We start from the raw sequence: 23582 nt of genomic DNA, 5'->3' as shown, positions 1-23582 counted from the left end.
GAGTATCTCCTAAATTGGGCAGACGGTGTGGATGTAACACACACATCATGGTGGAGCCCACAAAACTTGGTGACGTCACCATGCACACCACAATCTATTTCCCAAATTCGGCTGGGATTGGGGACTAGAGACGGACGATCCTATCAAGTGCTTTGTGGGGCCTACTTAGATGTATATGTTTTATCTACACCGCCCACCCATTTTCCCATACCATTTTAGGGCGTACGGCTAAAAACGAGGCAGATATAAGGCTCGCTCAAGTGGGCCACACTACGAGAAACAATGGGAATTGGGAGCCTACGGTTAAAAACTTATTGGGGCCACAAAAGGCTCTGATCAAGGTCCGTGTGACCTTATCAAGAAATTAGATGTCAAATAAACCTCACGGTGGACCCTAGGAGGGTTTCAAGGGTAGTCAGTCAATTCCAACTGCTCTTTGTGGTGTGGTCCACTTGAGCTTTGGATGTGCCTCATTTTTTGGGCTCGGGCTCTAGGATGTTCTAGATAAGTTGATGGATAGTGTGGATCTAACACAAATCATGGTAGGGCTAGAGAAGTTCCACACGATAAACGTTGGGTTGTGTATTACCTAATCTATTCGGAAATCTTGTTTTTAGAAGAATCTGCGGAGCGCATTCTGTATTCCCCATTAAGCTAGACCTCCATCACAGAAAAAATTCTGGTAAAATCATGGAACGCTTTCCGAATTCAGAGTTAACAAACAATACTTAACGAGGAAAACTTCTAGGTTTCCGCATTACGTTATTATTATTTTATTTTTTTTGTTTTTTTTTTCCGAAATCACCTCCCTCTATCTCGCCTCTCCCTCCACCCATTTTCACAACAAAGCTAGATTCATCTCTTCTAATTTTAAGATACCCCGCTCCAACTAGGTCTATCGGCTTACAAACTTCATCCCATTTCATAAGATGGAATTTGTGCTTCTCTCCTGAACCATCCCACAAAAGTCCCTCGTTCATCTCTCCAACGTATTGATAACAGATTTTGGGCACTTGAAAATGGAAATGAAATAAACTAGGAGATTAGACATAGAAGCTTTGATCATCACCATTCTTCCTCCCAATTATAAAATACATTGATTGCCATTGTGACATCTTTCTATCACACCTTTCTATAACTTTGTCCCACATGCGTTTCGCCGGTTTCCCTTTACATAATAGAAGATCCAAGTGTGTTGTTAGAAAAGAGGCTTCCCTGCAACCAAATACCTTTGTAAATTCGAGTACTTTCGCTTTGGATATACCTACTGCCAAATTCTTACTTTTAAAAATGTTAACCTTCAAACCTAAAACCACCTCAAAACTGACTATAATCGATCGAATATTCTCCACGTAAAAGTCATCTGCCATACACAATAGAAGAGTGTCATCTGCAAACTGGATATGAGAGATTTGAAAATTTGTGTCATCTACCCCAAAACCTTTGACTAAACCAATCTGAGTGCCTATATCTATCATTCTGCTAAGAGCTTCCATAATTCTAACAAATAGGAAAGGCGATAGAGGATCCCCCTGACGAAGCCCACATGAGGCCGTAAAAAAACCTTTAGGTGAGTCATTCACTAGGATGAAAAATTTAGCGGATCTCATACACGGTTGAATCCATGACCGCCATTTTGGACCACAACTCAACCTACCCAACATATTGTCTAGAAATCCCCTATCAACATGATCATATGCTTTTTCAAAATCAAGTTTGCACTATTCCTTCCTCCCCTTGTCTATGACAAGAATCATTGGCTAGAAGAGATCAATCTACTATCTGCCTTCCGTCCACAAAGGCCCCTTGAGACTCTGAAATGACATTGCCCAACACCTTCCTAAATCTTGTGGCTGAAACCTTTGCTAGAATCTTATTAGGACCTCCAAGCAAACTAATAGGACAGAAGTCTTTCATGCATTCAGCTCCTTTTTTGGGGATCATAGCTATGAACGTTGCCCCTGGTTGCAGGGCTATTAGACCTCTTTCAAAAAATTCTTGCATGGAGCCAACCACAACAACCCTTTCACACTCACGAAATTTTTGAGAAAAAAGCTGCTGGAAAGCCATCTGACCCTGGAGCTTTATTGCTTCCCAAATCTACAACTGCTTTCTTAATTTCATCTTCTGAAAACTCTTTCTCTAGTGAAGCTGCCTCTTCTACTGAGATTGCAAATTATTAAGAATCGGTCTAGAACCCCTTTCCTTTTATAAGAGATCTTTGTAGAATTGGACCACGAGGTCGCAAATTTGATCTTTCCCCTCGATCCTCTGCCCATTCACTGCCAATGAGGAGATCTTATTGACACGTGATCTAGCACTTGTTGTCGCATGGAAAAACTTGGTATTTCTATCACCCGCTTTCAGCCATATTACCCTAGACCTTTGTCGCCATTTAATCTCCCCCTTTTGCCTTGCGTTATGTTTTGCTTTATGAATTTCCCTCCAAGCCATTTCATCTTTTGAAAGTTCTTCCTCTTCTTTGGAATCAAACCTTAATCTCTAGGAGCACGTCATTCTTTTCCTCTTGACTATTGAAAACCTGTTTTTTTCATTCCCCTATCTTCCGTTTAAGCATCTTTAACTTTTGAAAAAGAACAATGCCAGCACCCCCTTGAACTGAAAAGGAAGACCGCCAATCAACAATCTTTGCGCCAAATCCTTCAATCTGCTACCACGCTAGCTCAAACTGGAAAGGCCGTGGGCCCGTCCTCCTCATCCAACTCCAAGAGCACTCGGCAATGATCCAAGAAAGGTTTAGGAAGGCCATGTTGAATAATCAACGGAAATTTCTCCACCCATTCCGGAGAGATGAGGAATCTATCTAACCTACTCATAATAGGAGACGCTTGCCCATTCGACCAAGTGAACTTTGCACTGCCTAAGGGAAGGTCTATCATCTCTTTTCAAAGATCCATTCGGACAAGTTTTTCTTACTTGTAGACATCCAGTCGCCATTAGACTTTTCATGTATAACACTAACTACGTTGAAGTCTCCTCCCACACACCATGGACCGTCCCACTTCAAATGACATTAATCCAGTTCCGCCCAAAATTCGTTGTGGAATTTCGGTTTACATGGTCCATACACTTAAGTGAAGCACCATCTGAACCTAGGCCCCCTTTCCTTGAGCACCACTGAAACAGCATACTTCCCAATCCAACTGTCCTCTTTGCTCCATATTGCCGAATTCCAAATCACTATTGTGCCTCCAGTCCGTTACTAGCCATTGCTTCTCCTCGCCCCACCAAATCAAGTTAATCATGAGCTAATCTGTCATCTAAAACTTTCTGACTTGACTCAAAACTCGGCCGAGTCAACTCAACAATGTGAGATTTGGAGCCTAGTCTCTTGAAAACTTGGTTCTGGGTCTGACTCAATCCAGACTCGGAATGACTCGTCAATTAGACTCAATCACTTGGTCGACCCACTGAGTCACAGCGAGTTATATTAATAAAGTAAGTGTCGAAGGAACTCACTGAAACGAAGAGACGGGCTTTACCAATGCGCTAACTCCCAAATTTCATGAAAACATCTATTTTTTCTATTACTCATACTATTTTAACTTATTTTAGATATCCGACCCAACATGGGTCGAGTCAGGGTTAGTCGGATCAAGTCTTCGAGTCGACTCAACCTTGCTGAACAGCAAGTCGAGTCAAGTTTTTTGGTTTTTGAACTTTGCATGGATCTCTATGTTTCCCTTCTTGACAAGAGTTTTGCTTATTTATGTCATCTCAAACAATGTGATGAACATCCGTTTTGATTGCACTGTCAAATCAGGTGGATAGCAAATTACCACGAGCATGAAACACTGCTGCAAGAGAATGAGGAGGAGAGGCTATCAAAAGAGGAGCAAGACATGGCCTGGGAAACATTCCAGCGAACAATGGAGTGGGAAGAAGTGAATAGGGTTTCCATCGATGGGTCTGCATTGTTTGACCAGAGGCCCACTGGTGACATCCTTAGAAGCATGGTGGAGGACAAACTGACACTAACCAAGAGCAGCTTGAGGAGCCAAACGATCCCGCGGAAGTGCACCAGCCTCGCGCACTTGCTAACCCTGACAAGCCAAGGCACAAAACCCGGGTCGAGCACCATCTGTGGTGAGTGCTCGCTGGAAATCAGTTGGGAGAAGCTACACAGGGATGGGAAGTTGAGGTAACACATGCATGCCCCTATCTGTCCATAATGTTTGTATGTATTTTGTTAGGGACTGTAAATTTTATGTGTCAACATCATTCAATGGTTCAATTGAATTTTAAAAGGTAGGATATCGAGCATTTGCTTGTATCCGCTTTTTTATCACAAGGCCTAACCTCTTTTCTTTTCTTTTTGTAAGTTTCCCATCCCCGGCACCATTCAGATTCTCATATTCATGACCCATTGATTTTTGTTCTTATTTTTACTCTACCCATTTGCATGTCATGGTGGGGCCGTAAAGGACAGGTTGATTTCCATATTAACTATGAACTGTTACCCACCCCATTGGGGTCTGAGCTCATTCGCTAGTTAAAACTGCATTTGAGAAATGAAAAGGCTTGCTTCACTATAGTATGGATACGGAGTTTTACTTTCTCTGACATGGACAGAATGACTTCATGTGGATGAATTCCACTCCGTCCATCAGGTGCACCACCCTGTGATCCGGCTGATTCAAAACAGGTGGGTCCACACCATGGGAAGTCCCACTGTTTAAATTATCCAAATTGTGTGGATCCAGGATAAATGATTTCCCAGAAGATTAGGACATTCCAAGACTCTTTTGGGGTAAACCACTTGCCAACTCAATCCACACACCACATGAATTTAGAGTTTTTGGCATGATTGTACACTATTCCCTTCGTAGCCTGCCTAAGCATTAGATTTAACTGAATTTTGGGATCCATGGTGAAATTGTGACTGCACGCCTGATGAGCAGAGTGGATCTGATGCATGTTTATCCCACATTGCAAGCGATTAGCGGAAGTCAGGCCCTTGTGCGTCTACCGGCCCTTTGCAAAATCAGATGAATCAGGAAAAAAATGAAAATGCGTGGAGGATTGCCACATCTGTAGATCTACATTTCCTGATATCCTATTACTGAAATATAGCACCAAATATAGCCTGACAGGCGCCATCTTTTCTTGTGATTTTTACAACAAATTTCTTCGGAAAAAATAATCCCTCTACGAACTAGGGAAGTGCTCTTTGAGGGGAGAAACTACCATTATTCCTTTTTTTCTTTAGAAAATGGTAAAATGGATGGCCATGATATCCAACCCGTCCGATTGGAAGAACAAGAATTTGGTCAATCTAAACACAAGGTGTTCAACACCATGAAAAATAATATACACCACTTAAAAATTCGATTCACATGCGGCCCATCTGGTGATTGGAATAGCAACATTTTTTGTTTATGTGACTATCTTGGTGGGGTGCATATGTTGTACACGGTGGATGTCATACATGTGGGCCCTAAAATTTTATCATTTCATTACTTCAAAGAAAAATGATATATGAAGGGTGCTTGGTAACTTCGCTCAAAAAAGCACCGCCCAGGAATTTTGATTGATGGGGGATTGGGGCATTCTTTTGTAAATTTGAAGTTCATGAGGAATTCTTCGGTTAGGATTTATTATTATTATTATTATTATTATTATTATTATTATTATCTTTTTCATTTTTTCTGATGCAGCATCGGTGTGGGAGGGACAACCTTTCTGATGTAACTTAAGCTGTTGATCTGGTGGGACACATCTTCTTCTGACCAACTATAGTAATAACTATCTTTCAGATGATCCTGGTCGTTGGACAAAACATGATCACAACCTATGGTTCGCTTATAATGGACGCCAAATTAGACAGGATCATATGGTGGGGAGATTTCGTGTGCCTTCATTCACCATGGGTCCAACGATATGAATGATTTGGATCACCAAAAAAGTTCCAAACCCAAACGTGCAGTTTGGTGGACAAAACAACATTTACTTAAAAAGGCCTTCAATATTTCGCACCAGGCCATTGAGACGCCTACATTTTGCAAAATCCCACCAGCAGACGCATTCCATCATGGATATGATTAGGTAAAAAATAGACTCAGATACCGTTGAGTCAACTATCATTTTATTATCTATTTCTAGGCTTCCAAGACGTTTTAATAAAGCTGATATAACACATTTTAGCTCCAGTGAGAAGGATGTCACCAGTGTTACTACTCATGATTGCATTTTTTTACCCAGCAAGGAGCGTTCTTTTTCAATGACGGATATCCCATTGGCCTTATACAATAGCTTTAATCTAACAGCATCATATGATTGTGCCTAGGTGCTTCCCCCAAGGTAGAGCGTCCATCACTCAACTCACAGTCCCGTTCTAAATCAGCCTATTACCCAAGTCCAAACCCCACCAAGATGCAAGAGATTTGTATTACTCAATAGCTCAGAGCTTTCAACTTTGATACCACTAATTAGTGTACATGATGCTTGATAGAATCATTGTAATGAGCCTATTAAAATAGATACTTTGGCCAAAAATGATGAAATTTGAAGCCTCGGTGGGGCCACAAGCATAGGATCACAAAAGAGTGACTAACGATTTTTTAAATGCTGATTACACAGCCTATGTTTGGATTGTTCAGATCATTCTATTGATGTAATTTTAGTGATGCAGCAATAATTTGATTGTTTTGGGTGTCATTTAGAAGCCTGGCAAAAACATTAATACTGATACATAAGTGACTCTCGTCTTTAGAAATGAGCAAAAAGGGAAGATGACTCCGAATCACAACAAAAGGGAGAGATTACATAACGTAGAAAAACTGTGTATTTGAAATACCTCAGATTCCAAAAACAACCCAATACACACTGCCAAACAACCCCTAATTCTACCACACTCTAGAATCTTCTACAATTTTTCACACAGTGTACAAAACCTGTAATATACAAGAGCACAACTCAGCTTAAGTCACTTGAAAAAACCTCCCATGAATAACCGATCCATGACATACTGGAGAAGCATGAAATGGCAAGTTATGATAAAGAAACAGTCATATGGCTTGTGAAAAAAGTGCAAGAAATGAACCATATCATGTCTGGAGACGGCACAAAGTTACAGTACAGACCTCACATCTTCCTGCATGTATGACCAGCAGTGGTGCCTGAAAGTTAAGCTTCTTCCACTGCTGCTCATAACACCACTCATGAACCAGCAATCTACCTTCATCAATCATCATTGCACACACTAGTTGAAACCTGCCACAAAGACCAGCTACTCCAATGAGCTAGTGGCGTCAACTGCCTATAGAAACACTCCACAGCTGCTTGAATCACATCGATTTGTTGTTCTATATTTACTAGGAAAAGTTAGGGAAATTCACAATTCTAAAGGCATTTTATTCAGGTAACTTTCAGAACAATTCGGTACAAAAAAAGTCTTGCACAAGAGCGGTGCTTCCTCAGGCAATGTGACATTCTCCTACTATTTGATTCATACAAGAACATAACATAAAAAATAAAAACAAATAAATCAACTTTCCCATGCAAAATTTTCAATAAATTTCACTTTTTTTCTGGGCTCACAGATTCTTGAGACCTGTTGCAATCATTGCATTCTGTAGAGGCAGGAAGTGGAATGTTGTCTGAGAGACTGATCCGGAACGTCTGGTGCTTCTCTTCATTCCCAGGAACATGAAGGAGGGCTTCCATTATTAGAATGTCCCAGTCTCTGTGCCCTAAATATGGAAACCACGAATCATCTGCAACACAAAAGCCAACCGGTTGACAGATGATAAGTTGAAGCATGAGAAGAGTGGCACTAATGAATCCAGATTTGGTGTCACAGATTCAAACTCTTCAATTCAATCAATGATGTAACTAGGACTAGTTCATAGCCTTGAACCAGTTCTTTTGAGTCAGCTTGTCTCATGATTGCTTGGCTAAAGTTCAACAGCATTTGACATGGCACAAGTGTGAGAGATCCAGGCCAATCATTAGGTGGGGCAGATCAGTAAGATGCTCTGGCTCATAAACCGGGCCAATCCACTCATCATGTTTGCCACATTCGTTTGAGGAACATGAATGGCTAAAAGAAGCACCAGAAGCTATCTATTCGAAGTACATGTATCATGTATGGGCAACCGGACGAGTTGATGAGCTTGGATTTTGGGACAGGGCATTTTCATATAGAACTCCAGCCTGGATCTCACACGTGGTGCCACAATTTACCACTTCAATCTCTCCTTAGCGAATAGTGTTAGCATTTTTCATTTTGCAAAGATCACGATATCGGTGTACTGTTGCCGCAAGGACATGTCGGAGATGCTAACATATTGATGAAATCCAACACATACGCTGAATTTTCCAACAGGTACAATATGAATATAATGAGAGATTTCTTGTTTCTTCATGACTATCAATTTTCTTTACGTGACTTAGCATACGCATTCAGGCATGGAAGTTTATCCTCTCGCAAATTCCTCTCCACACACAACTGTTATGTCCAGCTGACCCCAGATAACTAGGACGACACCATGATGATGATGTCTCAAGTCTCAACTATATTTCCAAGCCTGGCTAAAGTTACCAATTTTTCAAGCATTTGTTGAAAATGAATTTGAGGTGTTTCTTGGACTTTCCAGCAAATATGAATTTCAAATGAATGGACTTATTTCCTTTTTAAGTGATATTTTCCATCATCACCATCATCATCATAATCTAAGCCTTATTCCAACTAATTGAGGTCAGCTACATGAATCCTGTTCCGCCATTCCACTCTATCAAAGGCCTATGTTATATTTTTCCCTACATAAACGTATTGAAGATTGGAATATAAAATATTTCTAGCACTGGACTTTGAAACTGGTTCTATGACTGTATTTGCCTCGTATAAGAAAAAAATTAAGCTTTCTAGAGATCTTCAAGCAGCAAGCTAACGTCAATGGTGCAACAAGGAAACATTATGGATGAGTCAAAAGTAGAACCAGTCATTTGGATTCTACAAACTTGAAATACCTTCTCTCTTTTTTTTTTGGTGGGAAACCATTGCAAAGACAAATCTCATATCCATGTTCCTCCCCATACAAGAGATTTGCTGAATGTTGAGAATCGACATAAACGGTCCCAAAAGAAGCATATGTTTGAGCAGCCTCAAAGTCTCAATAACTTTTGTTTGGAATATTTGGATTGACGTCACATTCCACCCTCGTTTGCACAATTGGACAACCCCTTGGCTCCACAGATCATAGGTGTATATGCTCACTCCCTAGAAATTCCAGTAGCTATTGTAAAAAAGGCTCCTGCCCAGGACCATTCCCCTTGTTGAGTTCCCAAAAAAACCTCGCCCACTGCCACCTTCAGCTCTGTAATTAAAACGAGAAACAATAACAACAAGAAGATTTGACCTGACTACTTCCAGGCAAATCCCAAATTTTCATGGTCTATACAAGTCCAAAGTAACCCTTGTCAAGATTACTTCATCTCTAAATCTACCTTTCTGGTCTTCCAGAATATTCTTTTCCTCTACGGCACATCCTCATTACATAGCTCTTCTTTTTTTACATTTTGTTCATTTAATTTGCAATTCTCAAAAGGTCAATTTTGGAACATCTTCTATTAGAACATTACAACATTGTGTTACGTGGGGAAAAGAGTTGATTAAAATAAATTAATCTGATGTGTAGGGCCTAGGACCAGCCAGAATCAGGATTAAATCTAATTTTGCAGAATTTCCTTCCCAGAATCATTGTTTTGGGCTTGGCACAAAGGCGGAGTGGGCAAAGAGGGGAAAACTATTTGGCATCTGCTCTTGTTAGCAGTGCTGTGGTCCTTTTGCGAGAAGTGAAACAGGAGATGTTTTCGGAATAGAAGATCTTCAATTGAGGAGTGCATTAGGGAAATTAAATGTAATGTTGTGAGATGGGCTTCTTATGTTAAGGCAGTCAATCCTACCTCTCTCCTTTGCTTTTGAATTGTAACTCGGTTTTTTATTTTTCTTCTTCTTCTTCTTCTTCTTCTTTTTCTCTAATGAATTTTCTGTTCTCTCAAAAAAAAAAAAAAAAAAATCCTTCCCACACAAACTCTCAACTAAATATCTGCATAAAATTTGATAACATCTATAGTGATTGCTAGCTCACTAAAATTTCCTAATGCCCACCCAAAAGTCTGCAAGTAATAACAGAAAGCAAAGGAATACTCTTCGAGGAAAAAAAAAATGAATAAAGGAATGTGCATACACAATGGAATTGGACAAGAAATGGCAACTTCCAGAAGATGAGCTACTAGGAGATGATTGTCACATAGGATACCTGTATGAGAATACTCACTCCAAATTAGATAGGCCACTGATCTACTTACTTTTCCCTAGATTTAAAGGAAGGGTATGTGCAAGGATTAATTGAAAAGCTATCCAAAAAAACATTCAAAAGACACAACATAGAGATGCAAAAATGAGCAAGAAACTACAAACTTAGGGTAATGGTGTAGAATGTAGCTAATAGGACATGATAAATGCACCCTTTAAGTAACTAAGAAAAACTATTTAACTGAAGGATATGTGCAAGGATTCATCAAAAAGCTACCCAAAAATCATTCACCACATAGATCTATCAAGATGAGCAAGAAACTACAAAATCGATCGCTTAGTGTAATGGTGTAGAATGTAGCTAACTGGACATACGAAATGTACCTTAAAATAATGATGAAAGACTATTTCTACAGTCACTTCTTGGGGTGCAACACCCTTGCGTGATGCCAGTTTGAGAGAGCAACTTCTTTACAAGCACTCGCATAACTCTCCATCACTTCCTAACATGTGATGTTATTTTTAGGAACTCATAATGTCTAGAACAGACAGTCTTAACAATTAACATCAATCAAACCTTAACAGTAACATTCTAACCAAAACTGACACTATTCTCAGAAAAGGCGAATATTCCAAAAGCGTTCTCTAACAAAATGTAGTATGCGACACATGACCTAACCAAATGATTTCTGGTTCAGCCTAGAACCTATACAGGTGGGACCAACTATCATATGATCCAGACTTCATCTGGTGGGTGCAATTATATGATAGAGGGGGGCAAAAAAAAAGAAAAAAAGAAAAAAGAAAAAGAGTTCCACCATTGGATGATCTTAACTGTCCGATTGGTGGCCTGGAGATTGATGGTTTAGTCAACAATCCCATCAATGGTAAAAATTCTCTAATTGGATAGATAGGACAAGGAAGATTTTCAGAGCAAGATTATTCAGGATGGGTCCCAGTTGAGAAACACCCTGAACGAAGAATGGTGAGCCAACAGTAGATATGCTGGCCAAACTAAGAAACACCACTTATTTGATCCTGAATTTGTCTTATTTCCTCCAAATAAAATAGCTCAAATCATGAACACAACCATAGAAGATATAATCTGAAAAGCACCCAACATCTATTTCGTTAAATCATGGTAAATTCCATAAATACAAAGTCACAACAATGTCTATAACTGTGAAATAAGAAATACGTAAAACTTGCAACAAATAAAGTATTAAATCTTGGGGAACAAACCTCCATGACGAACAGCCGTCAGCTGAAAAATACCAGTTCCTTGTGGCCCGGACACGGGAAATGTGCAAGACACAGAATTCCTTCGATGGGCCACTGCAAGCGATGCATTATACCATGGACCCCTTAGGATCGGCTCCCCAAGAGCATCTAGAATTGTCTGGTGCTGACTGGCTTTCTCCATAGCCTTACTGAAAACAAGTTAGAGGGAAAATGTAAAGCTGATTGTGGAGTTCCCTATATAAGAGAAGGGAGTTGATTCAGTGTGTCTGGACGCATTTTCATGCCCCCTCCTTGTCATTTCCGCGGGTGGTATTCATGGATAAGATCAAAACTGCTGAGGTGGTATTTCCAGTGATGACTAGACCTCGGCCAAAAATTCAAATGTTTGGACTATCCTAGCCTTTTAATGGTGGCAAACAAATGAACACTAAAGAAGAAAATAGTATCACTGCCATTCAGCAAGAAATGATCCATTTATCAGGTGGTTAAGACAGTCGATCAGAGCAATTTTTGGTCACGGTCCAATCAACGGCAGAATGCCTAGTTTTGATCATTATACACATGTGCCTCACATATGGCAGACAAGCTCAAGGCATGAAAATGCCATGAATTAGGATGCAAGCAATCCGCCCCTTACTGTTTGTCTTGCTAAAATCAAGATTTTAAGCTCTTGTAGTTCTCAAAAATGGCTTTTTAAGCATTAATATGTCCAGTAAGAGTTGACAATTAATTAATTATTAATAAGAAATTCCCCATCTAAGTGTTTTTTTCCCTAAATTCCCAGGGGAGCATTTCCCAACTTTCTATCATTTAAGATGTTCCCTACTTAAAAGGAATCAATTGATACATAGGCAGAGTATGATTATTCATACGCATACACGCTAACCTGTACACAGCATATATGGACCAAAATCCAAACAGTCCAAATAGTGGCCTCTACTTTCAATGGGTCACACCCATAAAATCCAAATATGGATGTCATTTTTGTCATTTTGTCCATTGTGTAGGTGGGAACTGTTGTGGATGGCCCACTGAGAAATTTTTTAAGAAAATGAAGTGTGGTGATAGGACAATCCTATCTGGTTAATGTGATTAGACAATCCTGACTTCAGAAGCAATTTTCTGCAAGAAATTATTATTTCATTCACGCTTATGAAACACGTAATATTATTATGTTTTACATAAGCAATTCTCAATAAATTGTTTATTGTAAATCAACTCTACACTTAATAGAAGCAACCCCAAATGGGCTTTGAGAGAAATGCCATTACCACACACACTCCATAGAAATTCTATGAAGTTGTGTCCCAACGGTACACAGTGGCAAGCATGTACCATAAAATCAACACCGTTGATCAGGTGCACCATCACATGGATTAGACCATAAGCTGAAAATCGTAGTTATCCCTTGCCTCTGACCACGCGATTGCCGTGGTCCTTGTGACTGCCGACGGTTGCTCAGTTTTTGAGCTAAACTGATTGGGAGGTGGTAACCGTCCAATCACTTATGAGTTTCAGGAAACAGCTCGTTTATGTAATGGCCAACGAGATCAATGATCTCAATCACCGTACACAAGTGCCACGTGTACAGTGGAGATGTTTCAATGCCTCGGGTCACCAAAGGATGTGTCAAATCCGAGGAATTATTCGCTAGACCGAGGCAAAGGTTGAGTCGGCCCTGACGAGTCGTCAGTGTCTCGGGCATGCTTCGGGCGGACCTCTTTATCGGATCGACCGTCACAAGATGAAGCCGCACTCCGGATGTCTTGGGATAAGATTCCCGATCCCGAAGCTCACGGGATCGGATGAAGGCACGAGACGGACACGATCCTGTTTCCGTGATCCCAGGAGAAGATCCCGCGCACAATACCGGGAAGAGAATCCTCGTACGATTAAATGCCCCAGCAGCTATAAAAGAAGGGGGGGCCCTCACCTTGAGAGGTACGAAAAAAATTCCTCCTAAAAATCTTTCAATATTTTAAGACCCCGAGTCCAGGCCTGACATCGGAGGGTCCCCTGCTCGAGCCAGGGTCTCCTTTGTTTTCTTTCTGTGCAGGCATACAAGGGTCCAGGAGGACGAACCAGATAATTGCATCAACAGTTTGGCGCCGTCTGTGGGAACGTGCAAAAAGCCATCCTGTACCTCTATACTGAGTCCAATGGTGATGACTAGAAGGACGGTCCCAGAAGAAGATTTGAATGAGAACGCGATTACAGGGCCACCCGGTCCAATCGCCGTTCCCCCAGCCCAGAACGCACCTAACAACCGCCGACGAGGGGCGACCGGAACAAGCAACAATCAGCGGGGTCGCGACGATGGGCGGTTGGACAAGGAGGTTCAAGAAATCCGTTCTGATATGAATACAATGAAGCAGATGCTGGAACGAATGTATCAGCAGCAAATGCAGCCACTCCCGCATCCTCAAGGGGAGACAACGCACGTACCGACGGCGGCGGTTGATCCTCAACCTCACGCGCCGCAGTCTGTCCGCCCAAGCCAACCCCAAGGCGGATCAGAACCATCTCCGGCGCAGTCAGCCAACGCTTCCCTGCCCCCGACCGATCTTCGGCACGAAATAGAGCGAAGAAGGCGCAATCGCCCTTCCATGGAAGGCACGGCAGAAAGCAGTGAACCTTGGAAAGCCGACATTCAAAATTTCAAAAAAGAAGTGCGGGAAGAGATGGCAAAAGAGATGACATAAAGCACGGCCGGAACGTATATTCAACCGGGTCCGAAGCGAAAGCATCCCCCTTTGTGGACTCGGTATTGAAAGCCCGATTGCCCGAGAGGTTTCGATTACCTCAAATCGCTCCTTTCACCGGCAAGACTGACCCGACCGAGCATATTGAGTACTTCAGAACCTATATGGAACTCCATGATGCCTCGGATGCAGTAATGTGTCGGGCCTTTTCTCTTACATTGACTGATGTAGCTCGACCGTGGTTCAAACAGTTGAAACCAAAGTCCATCAGTTCATTCGTTGAGCTGAGCGACGCCTTCCTCACCAACTTCATCGGCGGAAAGAAAAAATTAAAGCCCCCTGCACCTGAATAGCGTAGTTCAGAAGCAGGAGAGCTATTGAAAGATTACATCAAGCGTTTTAATTTCGAATCCCTTCAAGTTCGGAAACATTCGGAAGAAACGGCCCTCAATGCACTCATGCAAGGAGTTAGGGATAAGCCATTCCTGGCATCTCTAGACAAAACTCCACCCGATACTCTGGCAGAGTTTATGGCGCGGTCCGATAAATATGCCAACGCCGAGGAAGCACGAATCCTGCGTGAAACTAAAACCTCGGCCAAAGAGTCGGCCAAAAAAGAAGCCGACTCGGCCGGGGGAAGGAAACGCAAAGAGGATCAAGCACGTGACGAGCGAAGGTCAGGAAAACGGCCGGATCGAAAATTTTCCATATACACTCCCCTGAATAAGACTCGGGAAGAGGTACTGATGGAAATAAAAAACGAAGGCTTTGTTAGCTGGCCCAGTAAGCTCAGGAGTAATCCTAATCGGCGGGATAAGGATAAGTACTGCCATTATCACCGCGATCACGGGCATAACACAAGTGATTGCCGTCACTTAAAAGAAGAAATCGAACGACTCATAAAAGACGGCCGACTCAGAGAACATATGGTCAAAGCTGGGGCATCCGAGGCGCGCCCGACCGAGAGTCAGCCTATGGAAGAAATCCGGACGATTATCGGCGGTCCACAATGTGGGGGGACTCAAACAACGCGCGAAGGAATCACGCACGAAAACTCAGTCAGCCTCGGTCCGAGCTCATGATTATAGATCGGCCATCAAAGGAAAAGAAAAGAGAAGGGTATTGCATATCGTTCACTGAAGAAGACGCCCGAGGTATCCATCACCCCCACGATGATGCGCTGATCGTCTCCTTGGCGATCGCTAACCGAAAAGTGTTTCGGATACTCGTCGATACGGGGTCATCTGCAGACGTGTTATTTACTCAAGCATTCGACAAAATGGGGATCGAACGATCCGCGTTACGCCCGGTTCGGACCCCATTGATCGGTTTTTCCGGAGGACAAGTATTGCCCGAGGGGACTGTCTCATTACCACTCACTGCTGGCACTGCCCCACATCAGACGACGATGATGGTTGACTTCCTGGTCGTCGATCAACCCTCGGTATACAACGCGATACTCGGCCGACCTTCATTGAGTCTCCTCCAGTGCCGTGGTATCCACATACCATCTTACAATGAAATTCCCGACCGAGTCGAGTCGGAATTGTTAAAGGAGACCAGAAGACGCGAGGCGATGTTACATGATAGCCGTAAAAGGAGCCGCCGACAAGATTCCGACCAACATATTAACAATCGAATCGTTGGACCTCGTGGCGAGAATTATGAACGAGGACAACCGGTCGAAGATCTTGTCTCAATCGCCTTAGTCGAAACAGATGGATCCAAGACAGTGCGAATTGGCTCATCTCTGCAGTCCCCTTTGAGAGAAAAGCTGATCGCCCTGCTCCGAAAGTACGCCGACGTATTCGCTTGGAATCATGAAGATATGCAAGGGATCGACCCCTCCGTGGTGACTCACCGACTTAACGTCGATCCGTCATATCGACCGATCCGACAGACGCGGACGACCGCACGGCCCTCACCGATACGCCAACAACGAGAAACAAGACAACAAACTACTCCAAGCTAGTTTCATAGACGAAATACACTCTCCAGAGTGGCTCGCGACTGTCGTGCTTGTAAAGAAGTCCAACGGGAAGTGGCGAGTCCTGTATTGATTATACCGACTTGAATAAAGCCCGCCCCAAAGATAGCTTTCCGCTTCCGAGGATAGACCAGCTAGTAGATAGCACAGCCGGACATGAGCTCCTTAGCTTCATGGATGCTTATTCGGGATATAATCAAATTGTAATGCATCAAACAGATAAATCAAAAACTACCTTTGTCACCGACAAAGGTCTTTATTGTTACCGAGTGATGCCATTTGGTCTGAAGAATGCCGGTGCAACTTATCAAAGGTTAGTTAACAAAATCTTTGCTCGACTTATAGGCCGAACCATGGAAGTATACATCGACGACATGCTTGTCAAGAGCATACACGCGGCGGATCATGTGAATGATTTGGAAGAAATGTTTCTAATCCTGCGGAAGTTCCGGATGAAGCTAAATCCAAGTAAATGTGCTTTTGGAGTAGGCTCCGGAAAATTCCTCGGTTTCTTAGTCAGTCAGCGAGGAATAGAGGCAAACCCTGAGAAGATAAAGGCTCTGATTGATATGGAATCCCCCAAAACCATTAAGGACGTCCAAAGATTGGCCGGACGAGTCGCAGCACTCAATCGGTTCCTGTCCAGAGCAACGGATAAGTGTCTCCCTTTCTTCAAACAATTGAAAGGAAGACAAGCGATGGGTTGGACGGAAGAATGTGAAGCAGCATTCCAGCAATTAAAATTATATCTCGGTTCTGCACCTCTCTTATCAAAACCTGAACCGGGGGAGTCGTTGCTCCTCTATCTAGCTGTATCCGAGGCAGCGGTTAGCTCGGCTTTGATACGAGAATCTGAAGGAAAGCAACTGCCGGTTTACTATGTCAGCAAAGCATTACTGCCAGCAGAAACGAGATACCCAAGCTTGGAAAAAGTGGCCTTGGCTTTAATAACTTCCTCTCGGCGGCTTAGGCCGTATTTCCATGCCCACACCATCATTGTAATGACCGACCTTCCGCTTCGCCAGGTACTGCAAAAACCAGAAGCTTCCGGCCGACTCACCAAATGGGCTATCGAGCTGAGTGAGTTTGATATTCAATACCGACCAAAGGCAGCAATCAAAGGGCAAGCCGTAGCTGATTTTATCGCCGAAGGAACACCTTCAACCGAACTCTCAGTGAACGATACGCCGAAGGTAGATGCAGTGCCCACCTCAACCGCTTCCCCTTGCCCTATTCCATGGAATCTGTATGTCGACGGTTCTTCCAACTCGAAGGCCAGTGGGGCTGGGGTGGTGCTGGAAACCCCCGATCACACCTATATACAGTATGCCTTACGACTTGGATTTCAAGCGTCGAACAATACGGCGGAATATGAAGCGTTGCTACTCGGCCTCCGACTCGCCGCTAGCATGGAGGTCACGCACCTAAGCGTTTTCAGCGACTCTCAGTTGGTTGTTAACCAAGTTACCGGTGTATACCAGACACGGAAAGACCGGCTAAGGGCTTACATGGAGAAAGCGAAAGAACTTATCAACGAATTTCAATTCTGTCGTGTAACTCGGATACCTCGTGCGGAAAACAGCAAAGCCGATTTGCTAGCAAAGCTCGCCTCGGCCGAAGAAGACGATATACCCAGGCTTTTTGCACGTCGAATACGTCGATAAACCAAGTATAGACGAGCCAATTAGCGAGGCCGTCAATACAATCGACTCGGAACCATCCTGGATTGATCCAATCCGCCAATTCCTCGACGAAGGAAAGTTGCGAGGATCGCACCGAGGCCCGACGAATTAAGATCGGAGCTTCCCTTTACACAATAATAAACGTGACCCTTTATAAGAAAGTATACTACGCCCCGTTGCTGCGGCCTCAAACCCAGCGAGGCAAACTATGTGTTACGGGAAATTCATGAAGGAATCTTCGGAAACCACTCTGGAGGGCGATCCCTCGCCTACAAGGTCTTACGACAGGGATACTACTGGCCCACTATCCAACACGACGCTCGTGAGCTCGTTCAAAAATGCGACAGATGCCAACGGTTTGCGGCAATTCCGAGGCAAGCACCCGAGGCACTGACACCGATGACTGGTCCCTGGCCTTTCGCACAATGGGGCATCGACCTCATAGGACCGCTCCCTATGGGAAAAGGGCAGACCAAGTTTGCTGTGGTAGCAGTGGACTATTTTACGAAGTGGGCCGAGGCAGAACCATTAGCCAAAATAACCGAGCGGAAGATCACCGAGTTTGTATGGAAAAACATTATCTGCCGATTCGGAGTACCCCGTACCATTGTCACAGACAATGGAAGGCAATTTGATAATAGGAGCTTTCGTGAGATGTGCAAGAACCTCGGGATCAGGAATATTTATTCATCACCGCATCACCCTCAAACCAACGGACAAGTCGAGGCAGTTAACAAGATTATCAAGCAACATCTTCGGACCAAGCTTGGCCGGGCCAAAGGAGCATGGGCCAAAGAGCTCCCGAAAATTCTTTGGGCTTACCGAACTACAACCCGAACGGCCACAGGAGAAACTCCGTTTTCACTCGCTTACGGCTCGGAAGCAGTCACTCCCGTCGAAATCGGATTACCTTCGGCTCGAATCACCTTATTCAATGCAGAAGAGAATGAAGAACTCCTTGCACTCGGACTCGACCTTCTGGACGAACAAAGGGAAAGGGCGAGGCTGCGCACGGAGGCTCGACAACGACAAGTGACTCGGTTCTACAATACCCGAGTTAAGATTAGAAGATTCCGAAGGGGAGATATGGTTCTTCGGAAAGTGTTTTCCAACACTAAGGAGTTTGGGTCGGGTACACTGGGACCCAATTGGGAAGGACCCTATATCGTCTCGGGCACCATTAGACCAGGAACATATCGGCTAGAAGACTTAAACGGACAGTCATTGCCTCATCCATGGAACGCTGAACACCTCAAGGTCTACTATCCTTAGCTTGCTATTTGATGTTTAAAGACCCTGAGGAAGAGTAAAGCCGAGTCAAATGAATAAAGACATGCTTTTCTTTTTCATTCGTCCGAATATGTGTAAGTACAAAAGCAACCGAATACATCGGAGCAAAAAAATATATACATATAAAAAACCAAAGTCTTCATGCGTCGACCCCGTCCCCGGCAGTTGTGTCTTCAGCGGCGGCGTCCGGATTCTCGGACTCTGAGGCTGCCCCGCCTTCGATTTCTGAAAGGTCAAGGTCAGGAAAAGACTTCTTTATATCCTTGACGCATTCCAGATATCCGCTCTGGAACAGGCGATCCCTCTCGTCCTCAAACTCGGCCGACTCAAGGAAAGCTTGGACAGCTTGGTCCCTGGACTTCTCTGCCTCGTCGGCCCGCTGAATGTGTTCCGCCGCCTCAAGCTTAGCCCGAGCTAAGTCATCCGCGCACGAAGCATGGACTGCCAGAACTCGCTGATTCTCTTCTTCAGCTTTGGAGAGTAAGGCCAGTGCTTGAGCGACCTCAGCCTTCGCCTCCAGGGCTCTTCTGGAGGAAGCCGCCTCTGCCCTCGCGTCTTCAGCAGCCTTCCGGGCAAGGGCCGCCTCGCCTGTCAGGATGCCGACTCGGATCTCGGCCTCTTCGCGACGACCTTCGGCCTCAGATAGAAGAGTCTGCAGCCGATGAGTTGAGGATAGCTCCTTGCTGGCCTTGATTAAGCAATGAGCAAGTTCAAAAAGTATCCGAGCAGCGTGGCTGACGGTCTGCGACGACGGGGCGTTGTAGAAGGAACCATCCCCGACACCACTTGCTGCAGGACCGACGGCCCCTCCTGGTTCGTCTCCTCCCCTCGGGAGGGCGCGGTCCTGGCCTCTCCTTCCCCCCTGGAGGACGCGGCCCCGGCCTCCTCCTCCCGACTCGGAATATCCGTCTCAACGCGTGCCGAGTCAGGTGCCGTCTGAGGATCCGAAGCAGCAATCGCCGTCTCTTCCGCCCTTTCGTCCGGGTCGGGAATCACGACGACGGAAGGGGCAGAAGAGCTCGCTGGCTCTTTCTCCTTCCGCGGCACCCTTTGCCTCTTCGGTGGCCGAGGCTCTGAAAGAAGAACTGACCGCGGAGGGGCCTTCAACTTCGTGACTGGTCTAAGGGCAGGACGAGCTCCAGTCATCTCCGGTTCGGGGACAATCCTTAGGTTGGGACGAGCTTCGGGCAGATCTGTTTAAAAAAAAAAAAGAGAATAAGTTATGGCGAATCAGGTCGGGGGAAATTCGGAAGATCCAGAAAACTCATTCTCAATTACCTGTAACTTCCGAGTCCAGACCTGCAAGATGAAGGCGCTCCGGTTGTAGAAGCACCTTCCAAGACCTATCTCTCGGATTCAATGCCCTCAACTCCTTAATCCGAGCCGAGGCACTGGAGCCAAGCTTCGGCCGCTTCTTCGGAATCTCCACTTTATAGGCTAGTCGACAAAAAAAAAAAAAAAAAAAAATGAAAAAGGGCGAGGGAGAGAAGACCCAAGTACTCTCTGAAATGTCCGAGGGACACGAGCCTCGCAAGACCGGACTCGTCCGTCTCCCATCGACTACATGCCCAACCAACGCTCTTTCCAATGTTTGTTGGAAGTGGGAGGGTCGGTTATCGAGGAACCGCCTCCGCCTCGCCAAGCAGAGAAGACGTAGAAGCCATGGTAGTTCGGATTTACCCGCACTTGGTAGGTGGAGAAACTCGTCGACTTTTAACGGTGGGCGTTCCATCTCACCACAACACCGCACATCCGAGTAAGTTCCTCCACCCATTCGGGACTATCTGCCCGGGCAATCCGTATGCGAGATAAAACTCCCCGGACGATGGCCCGAAGGGCCGACGCAAGCCGCACTGCATCGATACTTGGTAAATTGCGACTGCCCCAGCTGATCCGGCAGGTCATTCGGGCGAGGAAGATACGTGATGACCGACTGGGGATATGATACCCGACTCGGATTCTGTCCAAGTCCGCCTCGGTTAGACCGAAGGAACCGGACCGCTTAAATCTTCCCCCGATTCTTCCCCTCGACTCGGCCTGCGCCGATTCATCAGCAGGAACTGGGTCAGGGGTTCCTCCGGCGATTAAAATTTCATCTTCTTCCTCTTCATCTTCCTCCATGTCCCTTGGTAAGTTGGGCCTCCCCGGGCGGGTTAATAAGGATGACCTGCCACGGGAAGGAACGACGGAAGCAGGGCGCTCCGCCTGATCGTCGGTGACTCTCTCAGGCATACAAGCAGCGTTGGCATCCACTGCTATCTCCGTTAGTAAAGAAGGCGATTCCGCAACGTTCCAAAAACGTTGCGCTTCGCCTTCGTCTCCGGAAACTCCCCCCTGGGGGCTTTGAGAACTCCTATCCGCCATTATTATTATCTAATAAAGAGGAAGGAGAAACTCACCGGAGAGAAAGGAACAATGGCGGAAAGAAGCACCGACGGTAAAGAGAGAAGAAAGGAAGGAGATGAAAGGCTACGCAAATCCCAGGGAAAACGCAGAGCGAGAATGGCAAGAGCAGTAAAAGTTCAAAGTGCGGGACCCCTGACGTTTTATAAGGTCGCCCTACGGCGGAGACATTAATGCGGAAATGATTCGACGCCTGCATCGGTTCCCCCACTCGACACGTGGCGCACGCCGACTAGCAACAATAATAGCTTTACTACGTGTCCAATCCTCATTGGCGGGACCTGCGATTTGATGACTAACGGCGTATACGATGTCAGAAGCTGAACCGTCCCCCATCAAAGGTCTCAATGAATGCGCTTAACGACTACTTCTCGTCTCGGACTAAGTTATGAACCGACTCAGCACTCGCTACTCCTCAGTGTCATATTATATCCTCCTAATTTTCAAATTGTTGGGGACAAAATATACAAGTCCGCAGACTCGGACTTAATGCCTCGGGTCACCAAAGGATGTGTCAAATCCGAGGAATTATTCGCTAGACCGAGGCAAAGGTTGAGTCGGCCCTGACGAGTCGTCAGTGTCTCGGGCATGCTTCGGGCGGACCTCTTTATCGGATCGACCGTCACAAGATGAAGCCGCACTCCGGATGTCTTGGGATAAGATTCCCGATCCCGAAGCTCACGGGATCGGATGAAGGCACGAGACGGACACGATCCTGTTTCCGTGATCCCAGGAGAAGATCCCGCGCACAATACCAGGAAGAGAATCCTCGTACGATTAAATGCCCCAGCAGCTATAAAAGAAGGGGGGGCCCTCACCTTGAGAGGTACGAAAGAAATTCCTCCTAAAAATCTTTCAATATTTTGAGACCCCGAGTCCAGGCCTGACTTTGGCATCGGAGGGTCCCCTGCTCGAGCCAGGGTCTCCTTTGTTTTCTTTCTGTGCAGGCATACAAGGGTCCAGGAGGACGAACCAGATAATTGCATCAACAATCTCAATCACCGTACACAAGTGCCACGTGTACAGTGGAGATGTTTCAATGCTCTCGTGGTAGCAGTCCTCTTCTACAAAAATTGCGCACTAAGAAAACTCTGCAGCAGCATTTTATGCAGCTCTTCGGTGAAAGAAAATTAAAATAAAATCCACTCTACTATATGTGTGTGGATATACCTGCTACATTGATGATAGATGAGGAGATCGTCGAGAGCGCTGAGACCTATACCGCCGGTGAGACTGAAGATCAAAACTGGAATTACCTTGCGAGCTAGGGTTTTGGGTTTTCTGGTCTCCACCGACGTCGAGAAACTGCAACAAGATTTAATACTAGCATTCGTGAGAAATGGGATTTTTATTTTTTTGTTTTAAATCAGGAAAATGAGAAAAGAGAAGAGTGAATGGACGGCTGCATAGGATTACCGAATAAGATTGGAAGGTCTTGAGATTGATGAGATCTTCAACAGAGGAGGAAGGACCCTTGTCCATACCATCTCTCCTTTTCCTTTTTCACTCTCTCGGGGGTTTTCTGGTTTCGGGAAGGAGAAATGGGGTTGAATGACGTGGCGTCCCAACTTACAACGTGGCAAAAGGGTATGGTGACCCCGAATCGGGACCGTTGATCTGGTGGGGCACCTCTTGGATGTAACAGTAGGCCAACAATATAGAATGGATTTACTCTTATGATCCGAGTCCAGCGAGTTTTGGCAGTTGAACGTGGAAGCGGAATCACCTGCCACACCTGTTGCTGGGAGCGCGTGCAATAATCATATCTGTGTGTCCTGTGGCCTACCTTGACGTGCGTGTGTGTGGCATCCACACCGTCCATCAGTTTTGGTAGATCATATTAGACCATGATCCCGAAAATTAGGTAGGTTCAAAATCAAGTGAGCCACGGGTTACACTGGGGCTGGGAACACCCACCATGGATACTTTCCCGGCCCCACCGTGACCTTTATTGGGGCGTTTGTATCCTAAATCGTATGTAGTGTTTTGGATCTTAA

At 44.9% G+C, this 23582-nt stretch overlaps 2 protein-coding genes across 4 annotated transcripts in view; one reads left to right on the top strand and one right to left on the bottom strand.

Moving 5' to 3' along the window:
- Nucleotides 1-4403, top strand: part of LOC131240695 (protein CHROMATIN REMODELING 20) — a 103104-nt gene extending 98701 nt beyond the window's left edge. For all 3 annotated transcript variants that reach the window (XM_058239109.1, XM_058239108.1, XM_058239111.1), the window contains one exon: nt 3785-4403. In XM_058239109.1, the coding sequence (XP_058095092.1) occupies nt 3785-4166 (382 nt within the window). In that variant the 3' untranslated portion in view covers nt 4167-4403. The remainder of the gene's footprint in view (nt 1-3784) is intronic.
- Nucleotides 4404-7344: 2941 nt separating this feature from the next.
- On the bottom strand, nt 7345-23251 carry LOC131240694 (uncharacterized). Its single transcript, XM_058239107.1, has 4 exons — nt 23002-23251; nt 22756-22890; nt 11522-11709; nt 7345-7736 (listed from the first exon to the last, which is right to left on the bottom strand). Exons 1-4 carry the CDS (start codon nt 23070-23072, stop codon nt 7540-7542), a joined length of 591 nt encoding a protein of 196 aa, XP_058095090.1. The 5' UTR covers nt 23073-23251; the 3' UTR covers nt 7345-7539.
- Between the last annotated feature and the right edge of the window lie 331 nt (nt 23252-23582).

Source organism: Magnolia sinica, chromosome 3 (assembly GCF_029962835.1).
Source record: "Magnolia sinica isolate HGM2019 chromosome 3, MsV1, whole genome shotgun sequence".
Taxonomy (NCBI): Eukaryota; Viridiplantae; Streptophyta; class Magnoliopsida; order Magnoliales; family Magnoliaceae; genus Magnolia; species Magnolia sinica.
The sequence above is the reverse complement of the archived record's forward strand: the minus strand, read 5'-3'. Positions and strand labels throughout refer to the sequence as shown.